The sequence below is a fragment of the Marmota monax genome, unplaced genomic scaffold, assembly GCF_021218885.2.
Source record: "Marmota monax isolate L192 unplaced genomic scaffold, Marmota_monax_Labrador192_F-V1.1 WCK01_AAM20220418_F8-fsc00155, whole genome shotgun sequence".
NCBI lineage: Eukaryota > Metazoa > Chordata > Mammalia > Rodentia > Sciuridae > Marmota > Marmota monax.
The window spans coordinates 2482824-2498212 of NW_026694554.1; the positions used below are offsets into that span (position 1 = coordinate 2482824).

At 35.6% G+C, this 15389-nt stretch overlaps 1 protein-coding gene across 1 annotated transcript in view; it reads left to right on the forward strand.

Moving 5' to 3' along the window:
• Il13ra1 (interleukin 13 receptor subunit alpha 1) overlaps window positions 1-12511 on the forward strand; it is a 58409-nt gene extending 45898 nt beyond the window's left edge. The window contains exon 11 of the mRNA XM_046420930.2: window positions 10020-12511. Coding sequence (XP_046276886.1) covers window positions 10020-10112 — 93 coding nt within the window. The 3' untranslated portion in view covers window positions 10113-12511. The remainder of the gene's footprint in view (window positions 1-10019) is intronic.
• The last annotated feature ends 2878 nt before the right edge of the window (window positions 12512-15389 follow it).

Genomic DNA, 15389 nt, shown 5'->3' on the forward strand with positions numbered 1-15389 from the left:
AATAAAAGAACCCCTGTATAAGTCATTAATAAAAAGAAAGAATATTGTAGTCATCCAGTCTGAGAGATAATAGGGACTTGAACTTAGATGGTAACAGAGGAGATTGATGTAAGAGACATTATTAAAGCAAACTCATTGTGGCTTGGTGACTCTGTGTGGATGATAAAAGGTGTGGAGAATAAAAAATAATTTCAAGTTTTCAAGTCTGGGCAATAGAGTGAACGATGGTAACATTGACAGCAAAATCAGATCAATTATCTTTCTCAGAGATGGGAAAATTGCTTTTTTTCAATTTTCTGTCTAGAGGATAATATGTTGTTTTTGTCCCGATGAGTCAGATAATTCTGTAATTTAGTGAAGCAGATATACCAACAAGATGGACCACTAAAAGCATGAGATGTTTTTGTTCATGGTGGTTGCAGACCATTAAACAAAATCAGTTCTTTAAAACTAAAAGTATAATAAAAATGCCAGACATGGGAAAGGGCAAAGGAACAGATTTTTCTGTCTGCTTTTAACCAAATGAATAATCTGCTTTCTTCACATGGAAGCAATTCTCTCAAATTGATCTGCACATAGAGCACAAGGACTAACCTTTTATTTCTATAATCAAGTTACAGAATGAACAAGACCCTAGAGATCATCTAATGAAATAGATGTTTACATGTTTTGTTATTTCCCTTTAATTGCAGTTTTCAAAACTCTAGATTCTCATTCAACTTCCTCACTTTAGGACTTTTGGGGCCATAGAGAAGTTTCTCAAGAACTATCATATAGAGATGCAATTGTAGAACTTGGATTATTACCAGGTAGCCTAAAGTTACCAACTCCTAATCCAAAGAAATAATCCATATCCTTTTAAAACATTCTTTAATTCTATACCACACCATGAATAATGCTTCTTTTTTGGGGCGGGTAGGTACCAGGGATTTAACCCAGGGGTGCTTAACCACTGAGCCATATCCCCAGCTCTTTTTATTTTTCAGTCAGAGTCTCACTAAGTTGCTTAGAGCTTCACTTAGTTGTTGAGGCTGGCTTTGAACTTGTGATCCTCCTGCTTCAGCCTCCAGAGGTGCTGGGATTACAGGCATGTGTCACTGAGCATGGCTCAATAATACTTCTTTAAAGAAATTTATTTGGATGTGGCTACAAATTAAATCAGCACTATAGTTTTTCTTAAGATTTCTAGTGTTTTGATGATGTTTTTGTTCATCACTGTAGTAACGTTTTGGCCAACAGCATTTCTTCCTCTTGCTTTGCTATTTGCCTTTTCCTTATGACTAATTGGGCTGCTAGCCATATTGGGGGTGGGAGAGGGGGACTGCAGAGGGAATTGCTTCTCCTCTGTATCTTCATTTCTTTCATCTATAAAAAATATCTGTTCTTCCCCTACTTCTTGGAAACCAATTAAAATTTCAATACTGTGCCAATTTTACATTCCTGATCCGAAAACAGCTTTTTAACTCCCAAATATTTTTTTCCTCTAATGGTTATCCTTAAAAACTAAGAATGCTTCCTTCCATAGCCAAAATAGCATTGTCACAGTTTTAAAATTATTAATTCCTTCGTGTCATCTAATACTCAGTTCATATTCAAATTTGTCCAACTCTCCCAATTGTCTGGGGGCAAATATCTTCCAGTTGTCCCACTACTAACAGTAGTGATAACAGCATGCTCCTTCCTGCTATCTGCACTTCTTACCCTCCCTTGCCACCTGGAGTATTCAGGGTGGTATTATGCTAGCATCCTGTCAACCCTTCAGCGAATGCTTTTAAGCCAGTGACTGTCTCGCTTGAATCAGTAATTTCTGTAGGTGCCATAAAATGATGAGTTTCTCATTCTATCATTTCAGCTACATTTATAAGCTGGCACTTTCCTATGAAGCACTGCTTTCAATCATCAGCTGACTGATTGATAGGTCAGAAATTCAGTCTCTGCTAAAAAGCCAGGATGCAAGTTTAATTCTTTCCCTTATTTACAAAATTTTAAAGTGAGGAGTTGAATTAATAACCATTTCAAGTGGTACCAAATGAGACCCATCTACCATATTCAACTCATCCTCTTTCAAGCAGTAGTACTCTTAACATGTGGGGATGTACAATTTTTATTGTACAACTTTCTATTTTGACTGTTGATCTGAAGAGGACTGGGGCATGAAATAGGTTGATTCCTATACAGAATACCAGTGATTTTGTGTGGTACTTGGGTATAAAAACCCACTTGACTTCTATAGAAAATTCACTGTGAAAAATATCTTAACCAAATCTTGAAAATAATGTTAAATTCAAACATGATATCCCATTATACTACTGAATTTATTTCTTTTTAATATATAAACACATGCGTTATTTTTCTAGGCTTGGATGACTAGCAACTAAACACCAGTTATATTATTCTCATAAACATTGATTTTTTCACATATGATATTTTACCTATTTGGTCATTATTTTATTGTTTAAGACCTTATTTTTTTTTTTAAATTACTGGGCGTGTTCTTGTATGCCTATAATCCTAAAAACTTAGGAGGTTGAGGCAGGAGGGTCACAAGTTTGGGGCCAGCCTCAGCAACTTAGCAAGGCCCTAAGTAGCAGTGTGACCCTGTCTCAAAATAAAATATAAAAAGGGCTGTGGATGTAGCTCAGTGGTTAAGCACCTCTGAGTTCAATCCTTATTACCAGGTGAATAAATAAATAAATGGCAGCATAAGGATTGAATTATAGACTGGTAATTTTGTAGATGGCTTTATTTTTTTTTTCTACAAGTGACTTTAAAATTAGACTGGCATAGAATTTATAAAATTGAATGCTAGATTATATTTTTATATTTATTTGTATTCCCTCACATAACATATTCCATGCAGTGCCCAGGCAAAGACCACAGTACTGATAAAGGGTAAAAATGAGAGTAATCTAAGTTCTAGGAGTGAAGAAAGGCAGTTGAAAAGATTAATGTATTCTTAGAGGCCAGTCTGCTTTAGTGTTCACCTTATTGAAACATATCACTTTTTTTCTTGTCCAGCACAGTCAAGCATTGGGTCTAACTACCAGAAACCAAAGAAACTGTCATTTTCAGGGAATATTTGTAATTAAAATACTTTCTTTTAAAAGAATTACTTACTTATTGTAGAAAATGAGAACTGCAGATAATCAAAAGAAAAATAAAGGCCGGACTTGGTGGCTCACGTCTGTAATCCCAGCAGCTCCGGAGGCTGAGACAGGAAGTTCCTGAGTTCAAAACCAGCCTCAGCAATGGCGAGGTGCTAAGCAACTAAGTGAGCCCCTGTCTCTAAAAAAAAAAAAAAAAAAAAAAATACAAAATAGGTCTGGGGATGTGGCTCAGTGGTCGAGTGCCCCTGAGTTCAATCCCCAGTACCCCCCGCCCCCGAAAAAAAAGAGAAAAATAAAATCACTCTTAATCCTATCACCTAGACATGACTTACTTGACTGACTGCACAAAAATATAGAAATACACCTAATGATGAATAGAATAATAGCAACAACAGCAATAGTTTATACTCACTGAACCTTTACTACCTGTCATATACTTTTCTAAACATGTCCCCCATTAATCCGTCCCTATCCTGAGGTAGATATGTATTATCTTCATTATACAGATGAAGAAAATGACATACCAGAATAATGTGAACTGCTCAAGGTTACACTGCTGTTATCCAACAGAACTGGGATCCAAACTTATATAAGTGGCCTCATATAGAGCCCTCGTTTAGTGTTACTTCTGTGTATGAATATATATTTGATGCTCACTACAGGGTTTTGTATTAATATCTCTCCTGTCATTTTAGATATTTGAAGCTCTTAACATTTTCTTAGGAAGGTTTCATGGGACTGGCTTGTCCTGAATTATTTAAATGTTGATAGAGTTCACTGCACTTATAATTGCAAGTCATTTTGGCAATATATTGTCATATGTCCTGCCTTTGGTATCTTAAATGTATCATCCATTTTCTTCTGACCTAAAATGTTGTCAAAGACAACTGACAATATTGTTTTCCTTTCCACATGAAAACACTTGGCCTTTTTGCCTAGTTGTCAAGATGTTTTTCCTTCAAAATCCAATAATTTTGCCAGAAGATACCTTAGTGTTGTTGATTATTCTGGGTTGACTCTCTGAAGTACAGGTTGAGGAACAAAATGCGTAATGCTCCAACATCTGAAGTGTTTGGAGCACTAACATGCTGCCACCTAGCACAAAATTCTGCATCATGAAACTTTATTTTATTCACACAATTACTAAAAACACTATATATTTTGTATATGAAGGGTAATTTTTACCATTCGGGCTCTGTGCATAAGCAACATAAGTGAATTTATGTTTAGGCTTGGGTCTCATCCCCGAGATATCTCATTATATATATGCAAATATGCAAAAACCTCCCAAATTCAAAACACTTCTGATTCCGAGCATTTTTTTTCCTGATTTTTTTTAAAAATTAAATTTTTAAATTTTTCTTTTTAGATATACATGACAGTAGAGTGTATTTTGACCTATTATACAAACATGGAGTATAACTTATTCTAATTAGGATCCCATTCTTGTGGTTGAACATGAGGTGGAGTTACACTGGTTGTGTATTCATGTATGAACATAGGAAAGTTCTGTCCAATTCATCCTACTTTCTTTCTTGTTCCAAACATTTCAATAAGGGGTATTCAACCTATTCTATTTCTATTCCCTTTGCCTTTTATATTTGTCACATCCTGTTGAATAATTTTCATATCCTTTTTATTAAAAAAATCACCTTTCATTTTCTCTTTTTCTTTCAGTTTTGTCTAATATCTGTTGTGTTTATTCACCTCATGTTCCCTCTTGGTTAGTCTCCATTTCTGAAATGAAATGATTATTTCTTTTTACTTTTAGTTCTTTCATGAATCTTGTCATCTCATTTCTGAGTTTTTGTTTGTTTGTTTGGTGTGGTGCCAGAGATTGAACCCAGGGGCACTTAACCACTGGGTCACATCCTCAGTCCTGTTTTGTTTATATATTTTATTTTGAGGCAGAGCCTCACTAATTTGCTGGCTTTGAACTTGCAGTCCTCCTACTTCAGCCTCCTGAGCCACTGGAGTTATAGGTGTGCACCACCACACCCAGGTTCAGAGTTGTTCTTATTCTGACATTTCATATATGATTCCATGTCATTAAATTGTTTTATTTTTACTTTTATTTTTATTTTTTAGTTGTAGATGGACACAATATCTTTATTTATTTATTTTTATGTGGTACTGAGGATCGAACCCAGGGTCTCACACCTGCAAGGCAAGTGCTCTACCACTGAGCTACAGCCCCAGCCCCTACATTGTTTTTCATATCATGTAACTTTTTCTTAGCAAGTTCAGCTAGTTTTGAAATGTTATATTGTAGTTTTCATTAATTTTTGTGGGCATATCTTTCTGGTATGTTTTAATTATGTGAAAATATTATTCTTATGCTCAATTTTACATGAAATTAGCTTCTGAACTTTTGTATGGAGGCTCAGTTTCAGGAATTGTTTTTAATTTCATGACTATCAAACTCCATATATTATTGCTTTTGAGAATTGTTGTGGCAAACAGTTACTTCTGAAATGTGAATGCCTTCTGAAATCTCCTTGCTCTGCTTCTTGACTCCTGTACTTTTTTCTTTCTCTCTAAAATCTTTTTAAACTTTTCATCATTTCTTCTCTTCCTCATCCATTTTTCCTTCCTCCCTCCCTAAGCCTGCTGCCTTTTGTGTCTTATCCACAATTATCATAGTTTCCATTCCTCTTGTCCCAGTCCTGTCCAGTTTGGAGTCTGTTTCCACTCTTTTCTTGTCAGAGTGCAGCTTTGCCTTGTAAGGGAACATTGGATGATTAGTTTTAAGAGTTCATGGGGGCTCAGGCTGTTCCCATTCTACACCATGGACTTCCGCTCAACCACTATTTGAAGGGGCAGACCCCTTCCTTTCATTTTCAGCTCTTGTTCATAAATTAGTTCACTGATGTCTCTGAATTATTTCAGAGTTCTCGGATCTCTCAGAGGCTAGGTTGATTCCCTCTGTGTACTTTTCCATAGCTGATACCATTTGGTCTGGTATGCCCCCACCCTCTCTTATTTGGAGTACAAGGAGAAGTTGTTTTCATGTAGTTTATCTGTAGATTGTGTCAGTGAATTTTGGTTTTGCTTTCCTATTTACCCTACTTATCTTTCCTATTTGTGTTTTTGGTACCGGGGATTGAACCCAGGGATGCTTAACCACTGAGCCACATCCTCAGCCCTTTTTATTTTTTATTTTGAGACAGGGTCTCACTAAGTTGCTTAGAGCCTCACTGAGTTGCTGAGTCTGCCTTCAAACTTGCAATCCCTGCCTTAGCCTCTTGAGCTTCTGGGATTACAGGTGTATGCCACCATGCCCAGCTCTGTTTGTGTTTTTTATGGCAGCATTTTGAGACATTAAAAAACTAGGCTGTCACCACCACCTTCCCCTAAGAATTTCTCTGCAAACTACAGATCATTGGCCGAAACCTGTCACCTGCTACCTGTTTTCGTACAGTTTTTGACCTAACATGGTTTTTGGTAGTGTTTCATCTTTTTATGTGTATGTGTCATGTTGGGGATCAAATCCAGGACCTCACACATACTAGGCAAAAGTACTTTAACAATGAGTTGTACATGTATCCCACCAGCCCTACTTTAAATTCTTTGATTGGTATTGACAGATTATCATCCCGAGAGGTATACAAGTTAAATATCCAGTAAGGATACCAGTTAGATAAGTTATGGTGCAATTTATGCAATGAAATATTATACACAGGTTAAAGAAAAGGAGGTTGATCTATTTTACTGATATATAAAAATATATGACATGCTGTTAATGAAACACCTGGGTTTCAAAGGTAGAGTAGTATTTCTTCGTGTTAAGGAAACAAAAGCATTAGAATACACAAAATTATTTTTTTCACAAGAAGCATAGATTACAACTAAGATATGCTAATTTATATATTTATCAGTAGTATATCCAAATGATTGTTTGACCATACTATTGCCAACATTGTGTTATCTAATTTAAAAAAATTATTGTCAAGCTGATAGAGGAGAAAAAGGCATCTTATCTTAGTATTATGTAATAGGCTTCATATTTTTGCATAAGCTTGAATTACAACTCTTTTGTGAAATTATTGTTCCTTGTCCTTTTTCCCTGTGTGATATTTTTTTTCTTGAAGGTTCAAAAAGTTCTTAATATATTAGATAGTAATCCTTTGGCTTGTCATCTACGTTTGCCTCTTTATTTCATGTAGGGTGATTAATTATGTAAAAAAGATTGTTTTGTTTTGCTCAGTAATCCCAGTGACCCGGGAGGCTGAGGCTGGAGGATTACAAGTTGGAGGCCAGCCTTAGCAATTTAGCAACACTGTGTCTCAAAATAAAAAATAAAAGGAGCTAGAGATGTAGCTCAGTGTTAGAGTATTCGTGTGTTCAATCCTCAATGCAAAAAAAAAAAAAAAAGAATTTTTTCCCTGCAGTAAAATCTTTCTTTTCCATGATGATGATGATGATGATGATGATTACAATGTTGATGTGTAGAAAGCCCTTTCCACTTCAGATTTATCTACTGTTCCCCTGTATACTTTTGTAGTACTTACTTGATTTTTTTTTTTTTTTACTTTTAGTTCTTTAATCCATCAGGAATTTATTTGAGTAGTCTATGAGATAGGGTTTAACTTTGTTTTGCAAATGTTTAGCCAGTTGTCTTAATGCCATTTATTGAATAAGTCATTATTTCAAGTTTATATAATTTTTGAGATAGCTTTTATGAGAAGTATGCACATTTCAAATTTTTAAAACATAAGGTTTGTTGGTATGTAATTTACAAACGATAAAATTTATTCTTTTTAAGTGTTCAATGAGAAGAGTCTTAGCAAACATATATGGAATATTTCTCATTCCCCCAAGTTTCCTTGTGCCTCTTTGCAGTTAATCCTCCTGACCTTAGACTCTTGCAACAGTTGATCTGTTTTCTGACCCTACAGTTCTGCCATTTCCAGAATGTCATATAAATAGAACCATATAATACATAGCTTTTTGAGTCTGGTGTCTTTCACTTAGCATAATATACTTAAGATATAGCAAAATTGTTGCATACATCAGTATTTCATTTTTTAAAAGATAAGTGAGAAATGACCTTATTTATTTTTTTATGTGGTGCTGAGGATCGAACCCAGTGCCTCACACATAGTAGGCAAGCATTCTACCACTGAGCCACTTTATTGCTAAACAGTAAATGGTTATACCATTGTTTATTTAGCCATTGAATTGTTCGGGGACATCAGGGTTTTGTTATTTGGGGCCATTATGAATAAAGCTGATAGAAACATTCATGTCTTTGTGTGGGCATGTTTTCATTTCTTCTGGATAAATATCTAGGAGTGGGATTTCAGGGTCATATGCTAAGTATATATTTAGTTCTTAAAGAAATTTTTAGCCTGTTTTCCAGAGTGACTGGATGCTTTTACACTTCAGCGAACAATAATGTGAAAGATCCAGTTACTCTGCATCCTCAGCAGCACTTGGAATTGTCAGTATTTTAACTAGTTATTCTACTAAGTTTTCAAGATTAAATTGTTTATTTAGAATAATTTAGATATATTTTTTGGTACCAGGGATTGAACTCAGGGCCACTCAACCACTGAGCCACAACCCCAGCCCTATTTTGTATTTTATTTAGAGTCAGGGTCTTGCTGAGTTTTTTAGTGCCTCGCTAAGTTGCTGAGGCTGGCTTTGAACTAACAATCCTCCTGCCTCAGCTTCCCAAGCTGCAAGAATAATTTGGATATTTTAAGTTGTGTTTCCCAACTCATTTTTATACACTTTCTAAGACTGGATACTCCTAAATTGCTCCATCCATCTCTAATTGTCTAACCTGAGGCTGCCTAATAATCATAGTTGCTCACTTCTGGTTTTTTGTTGTTGTCGTTGTTGTTTTTTAAAATTCCATTTCTTCCCCCAAACTTAAAAACTATAGCATATCAAAGTAGAAAAAGAGCTTAGATATAATCTAGTACAAGGTTTGGCAAGCTTTTTCTGTAAAGGGCCAGATAGTAAATATTTTTGGCTTTGCAAGCCATTAAGCCATTTCAATCTTTCTTACAACTCTACTAGTACAACATAAAAGAAGTCACAGGCAGTACAGAAAAAAATGGGCATTTTCCAAATAAAACTTTACTTATAAAAACAGGCAGCTAGCCAGATTGGCCTGGATTATAGTTTTCCCACCCCTGGTTTAGTCTTAACAACTTTATTTCACATTCAAGAGTACTGAGCTCATATTTCTTCCTTTCCTCAGATTTATAAAGAGGCAAGCACCAAGATATTGGTTTTCACCATAATGATGTAGATAAAGCCATTAATCAAAGAGGCTTTCTAAAGTTTTAATTGAGCTAAGACTTTTGAGACAGCCTGATGTATTGCCATTCACTGAGATGTTAACTTAAAAATATTTTTTTAGTTGTAGTTGGACACAATACCTTTATTTTATTTTATTTATATTATTTTTATGTGGTGCTGAAGATCGCACCCAATGTCTCTCATGTGCTAGGTGAGCATTCTACCACTGAGCCATAACCCCAGCCAAAGATGTTAACTTTTTGAGCCTGTCATATCTCTGGAGCAATGGTAAAATTAAAAAAAAAAAAGGTGATAAAGGTCCAAGTGAAACAGTTTAAGTAAGAAAAGCATGCACCATTTTATTCATCCTCAAAAGACTGTTTCCAATTTGGAAAGATCCACATTTCTTTGTCTCTTGAGACAGCAATTGAATATGATGTAACAATCCCATGCTTTTCCCATCTTTAATGTTAGTTGATTGGTTTTTTTTCACTAATTGTTTAAATAGATGAATATTCTTAGGTTGACAAACAAAAACAAGGAAAACATTATACTCATGGTTCCTTGCACGCAAACCTAAAAATAGGCATTGGCTATGACTACTCAGGGAAAGGACATTGTTTAGAAAAGTCATCCTGTATGTTTTTTCCTTTCTTGCAGCATTGGAAGAAGTATGACATCTATGAGAAGCAATCCAAAGAAGAAACTGACTCTGTAGTGCTGATTGAAAACCTGAAGAAAGCTCCTCAGTGATGGGGATAATTTATTTTTACCTTCAATGTGACCTTGTGAGGATTCATCACATTCTCCCTTTCTTATCTGGGGACTTGCTAAATGGAAACTGAAACTACTGGATCCTTTAAAAACAGGCAGCTCATAAGAGCCACAGGTCTTTGTGTGTGTCATGCACCGAAAAACTAAAAATAATAGGCCCTTTGGAGAAAAGAATGGAGTCATTGAATGATAAAAGCAGACATCCTTTGCAAAGTCTTCAAACTAGGGGACAAAGCAAAAAGTCATGATGGCAGTAGAATTAACCTTATGAAGAGTTGGGACAACTTCCTAAGGATCTAGCTTGCCTTGTATTTTTTTTGTGTCAGATAACCCTGAGAAATTTTATTTGTGAGGGAACTCATTTTGGGTATAAGTGCTAATAATGTTGAACTTGACTCACAGAGAACAGCTAACAAACAAAATCCTTACAATCTGGCATCTGTTTTTTTTTTTTTTTTTTTTTTGAGATCCCATTGAGTAATGTTTGTGACTATTAAAACTCCTAACAGTCTAGAATCATCATCCACTTCAATAGCATTTCCCTCTACTTTGAAAGCCCCAGAAAGGAGTGTTGGCCATGACGATGACAATGACAAAAAAGTAGACGCGACTTCTTTACCAAGATCATTCAGGCTTTTAAGGGCAGTGGAGGCAGAATGACCCATGGCATATTAGTCTGAACCAAGAAGTCTCTTATGATGTATTTTTTCTTTACTTCTGCTGCCCAAATCGAGTATTAACTATGCCTCTAGCTTAGCTGTGAGGGATGTACCCCCCAATAAGTTTACAATCTAGTTGGGAATCCTTAGTTTTTGCCACTTTCTTTATCTCCCACCAGTCATTTCTGAGACTTTTCAATTCCCCAGCTCCCAGGCCAATTTCCCTTTTTCCTTCTCCCTCATTCCCTTCCTTGTAGCCTTTTGATGTTCATTGGAAATTTGGATATACATCTGCTCAAAACACCTAGAGGAGAAGGGAACAATTTGAATCTCAGGTGCAGTGTGAGTTGACTGAGAAATAATGAGTAGTTCTTATATATTTTGTAAATTTTATGTGAGTTTGCAGTTTGAGGATTTTCAGCATTTGATGTTTATGCATTTTCTAAACAGAGATGAGATAGTATTTTCACTTAGAACTTGGCTTGAGAAAAACATAGTTATATCTGTCTCTGTTTCTTTACAAGATGGACCCTAGGATTTCTTTTCCCTGACACAAATAATAAAGTAGAATTTGTGTGCTGTATTGATAGCCAGCCATCCAAGGCTTCAGTGTATATACTCACTTTTTTTTTTTTTTTGCGTATGTTAGGGTTCCATTTCCCCCCATTCCCACAACATATGCATATGTACTCTTCCTACTTCCTCCAAATTTGAAGAATTTTGGGAAATGATAGATATTCCTCTCTTTTCTCTCAAACATACAGACTCAGATTATTGGTAGGAACTTATGAACTTTATATCACAAATTCCCCAAACATTTGCCATTTCGTGTTAATAAGACGAAACTTTTTGGGATTCCTGCTCTTAGGGCAGGGACATAAAAGACCCCTTCTCTCCACAGGTTTGGGCAAAAGTAGTAATCTGTGTCCATGGTAGTGGAGGAGAACTGTGCCCTGGCATCTTTCAGGAAACTGGGGTACATAGCACTGGTAGATATGAAGGTGTTTCCTCCCTATGATTTTTTTTTTTTTGGAATTCAGATTGATGCTGGGACACAGGTATGGTAGATCATTCACTTTCTCCTACTATACACTAGAAAGAATATTTGGTGTTGTCATATATGAATGAGATGACTTCCTAGCTAGGTCTTTGTAATTCAGGGATGCAAAACACTTAAATGCCTCACCCAAAGCCTACTTTACTGGTAGCCTATTTTGATGGCAATGAGGAGGATGCCTTGAAATAACCAAAGAACTACTGGTGCTGATAGTCATGCAGCCTGGGAGTGGGGAAAATGTATTTTGTTTCCATCCTTCCCTGTTAACAGTAAAATAGTTGAGGCAGGAGGGGACACTAAATTATGGGAACACCTAGAGTTTTGCAGTGGCTAAATAATGATCCCTAGATCTTAGGAGCTCTTGGAGACATCAGTATTTCACCAGCAGGAAACTAGTAGGTTCATTTACTATTTTGTCTCACCTCTATGGATTTTTTTCCCTATAGACAGACCTAAGTAAACTCATTGTTAAGATGGTCATTTGCCTTCTTTCATTCAGATAGTTTTTTTTTTTTTTTTTCTGTATCTGGGCACTAAATGGATACATGAACCATTGTTAACATTTTGGGTAATATCTTCAACTAGAAGTCATTTTTGTTTAACCTCTTATAGGAAAATTTGAGTAAAATAAATATTCATTGTCTTTTTGTATATTAATTAAATGTTTTCCTTTGGTTTTATTTTGGGGAAAGCATTGTGAGGCATTGGTGAAGGAAAAAAATTGGAGTTAAAAGAATAAATATTGTAAAAAAATTCCAAGGAAGCTATTTTATAATCATTTATCATAAGCTTCCTTGCTGTTTTGCTGTGCCAATGTTTTCTAATATAAGGACATGCATGTACTTAGTTTAATATTAGTACAGTCTTTGGGGCTGGGTTTGTGGCTCAGTGGTTGAGCGCTAGCCTCATGTGTGAGGCACTGGGTTTGATCCTCACCACCATTTATTTATAAAATAAATAAAACAAAGATATAAAAAACATAATATTAGTACAATCTTTGCACATAACACCTAAAATGACTTACATATTTGATAAATTTTAGTTATAATAATTAATGGAAGTGAGAAGTTAGTTCTTTCTAATGTTCAACTTAGATTAGATTGCAGTATGCTTACTATTGTGGTATCCATGGCATACACAGTATACAAGACTCATGGTATGTGATGGGACACTTCTAGTTAACAATCAAGTTAGCAAGATATATTTGAGACTGAGAAAATTAGTTTTCAATAGCTGTCTTCTTAAGAGACAGTGATATAGTTTTGTATTTTCCATAACTACAACAACATGTTTGTTAATTACCCTGAATCTCTACAGGATCCAAATTCTAGAATAAGGGTGGGGGTGCTGATCCTAGTAAGGTTATTTCTGTAAGTGTCCAGAAGATTCTGGAAATCCATTTCCAGGTAAGTATGATTATCTGCTTAAATCAAAGGCCTCTAATTCTTAACAATCTACACTGAGTTTTATGATACAAAGCATTTAACTGGGAACACTTGAAGTTGTAAATCTGTATGGGATCCATGGAAAACTAATTCCTGTAGCTACAAACATGTTCACTTCATCTCAGGGAAGAAGGGCCAGAATAACCCACGCACATTTGCTTTCCAGAGTGATTTACCATGAATAACCTACGCACATTTGCTTTCCAGAGTGATTTACCATTTTGTCATTACCATGAACTCCTGCTCCTTTAGAAATGCAACTTTATGCTCACACAAATAGCACATTATGCTACTGGGATACTGTAGTTTTATCTATCTGTCTGTCTCTTTTTGCAGTACTAGGGATTGAATCCAGGGATACTCTACTACTGAACTACATTGCCAGCCCTTGTTAAATTTTATTTTGACACAGAGTCTTGCTTAATTGCTGAGACTGGCCTCATACTTGCAATCCTCCTGCCCCAGCCTCCTGAGTAGCAGGGATAACAGGTCTGTGCCACTACCATGCCTGGCTATATGTTAATAGTTTTAGAAGAAACCAAAGGATGGAAGATATCTGGGGATGTAGCTCAATGGTAGAGCACTTGCCTAGCATGAGCAAGGTCCTGGGTTCAATGCCCAGCACTGGGGGGAGGGGGGGAAGCAAGGAAACAAAAACATTGATTTCAGAACTCAATCTTCTTTCAAACCCTAATGATTTGGCCAAGCAATGATTTTTTTTTTTTTTTGTAAATACTGTAAATCTTGATATGCTTTTACTTTAAGCAAGGGAGGAGTTGTATTGACATTTGGACATGGTAGATATTTTTGACCTCAATCCCCAAGATGATTTCTTACTGAAGCTGCTTTAGCCTTTAAATGCCTTTCCCATTGATCACATTTTTAGTTTACCATTAGCAACAGGAAAATATTTCACTGCAGTTTTCAACATGTATTAGGTCGAGTATCATATGCAAAGAGAAAATCAAGTTATCATGGGGCTACCATGTACCAAGATACATGTGTTATTTCAATTATTCCCTATGTCATGCAATAAATTGCATTATCTTCATTTTACAGACTAAGAAACAGATATAAAATGATTAAGTTATATTGCAAAAATCACACACCTAGTAATTGACTGAGACAAAACTGGAAAACGAGTCAGCCTAACTTTAAAACATGTATAATGTATTTAGTCATGTATTTATTTGTCCCAATGCAGCAGCTATTGAAAAAAAGAAATGTCTTATATCACATTGTTGTCAAATGGTTTATCAACTGGAAGACTCAAAATTTAAATCATTTAATTGTAAAGTGAGCTTTTTACAATGTCTTAAGATTTATTTGTGTCTTCATTCATCTATGTGCCAGGCAGAGTGCTGGCTAAAAGGGATTTAGTAGTGAGTACGTTTTGGCTTAGTATCAAGATGTATTATATTAGTCAAGGAGAGGCTCTTTTGTATAGGAGAAAGAAATCAGGATTCAAATCTAATAGTTCCAAAGGACTAAAGAGACACTTTTCAGAAGAAGAAATACAAATGGCCAATAAATATATAAAACAAAGTTCAGCATCTCTAGCAATCAGGGAAATGAAATTAACAGCTACAATGAGATTTCATCTCATTGCTGTCAGAATGGCAATTATAAGGAATACAAACAATAATAAATGCTGGCAAAAATGTGGGAAAAAGGCGCTCATACATTGTTGGATCTGCAAATTAGTACAACCACTCTGGAAAACAGTATGGTGATTCCTCAAAAAACTAGGAATGTAACCACTATGACCCAGCTATCCCACTTCCCAGCATATATTCAGGAGAACTAAAATTAGCATGCTGAAGCAACACAGTCATACAATATCCAAGTCATGGAACCAGCCCAGATGCCATCAACAGGTGAATGGATAAAGAAAATGTGGTACACACACACACACACACACATACATACATACATTATATATATATATATATATATATATATATATATATATATATATATATATATATATATAATGAAGTTTTACTTATAGCATTTGCTGGTAAATGGATGGAACTGGAGAACATCATGCTAAGTGAAATAAGTCGCAATAAGTCGCACCCAAGTCAAGGGTTGA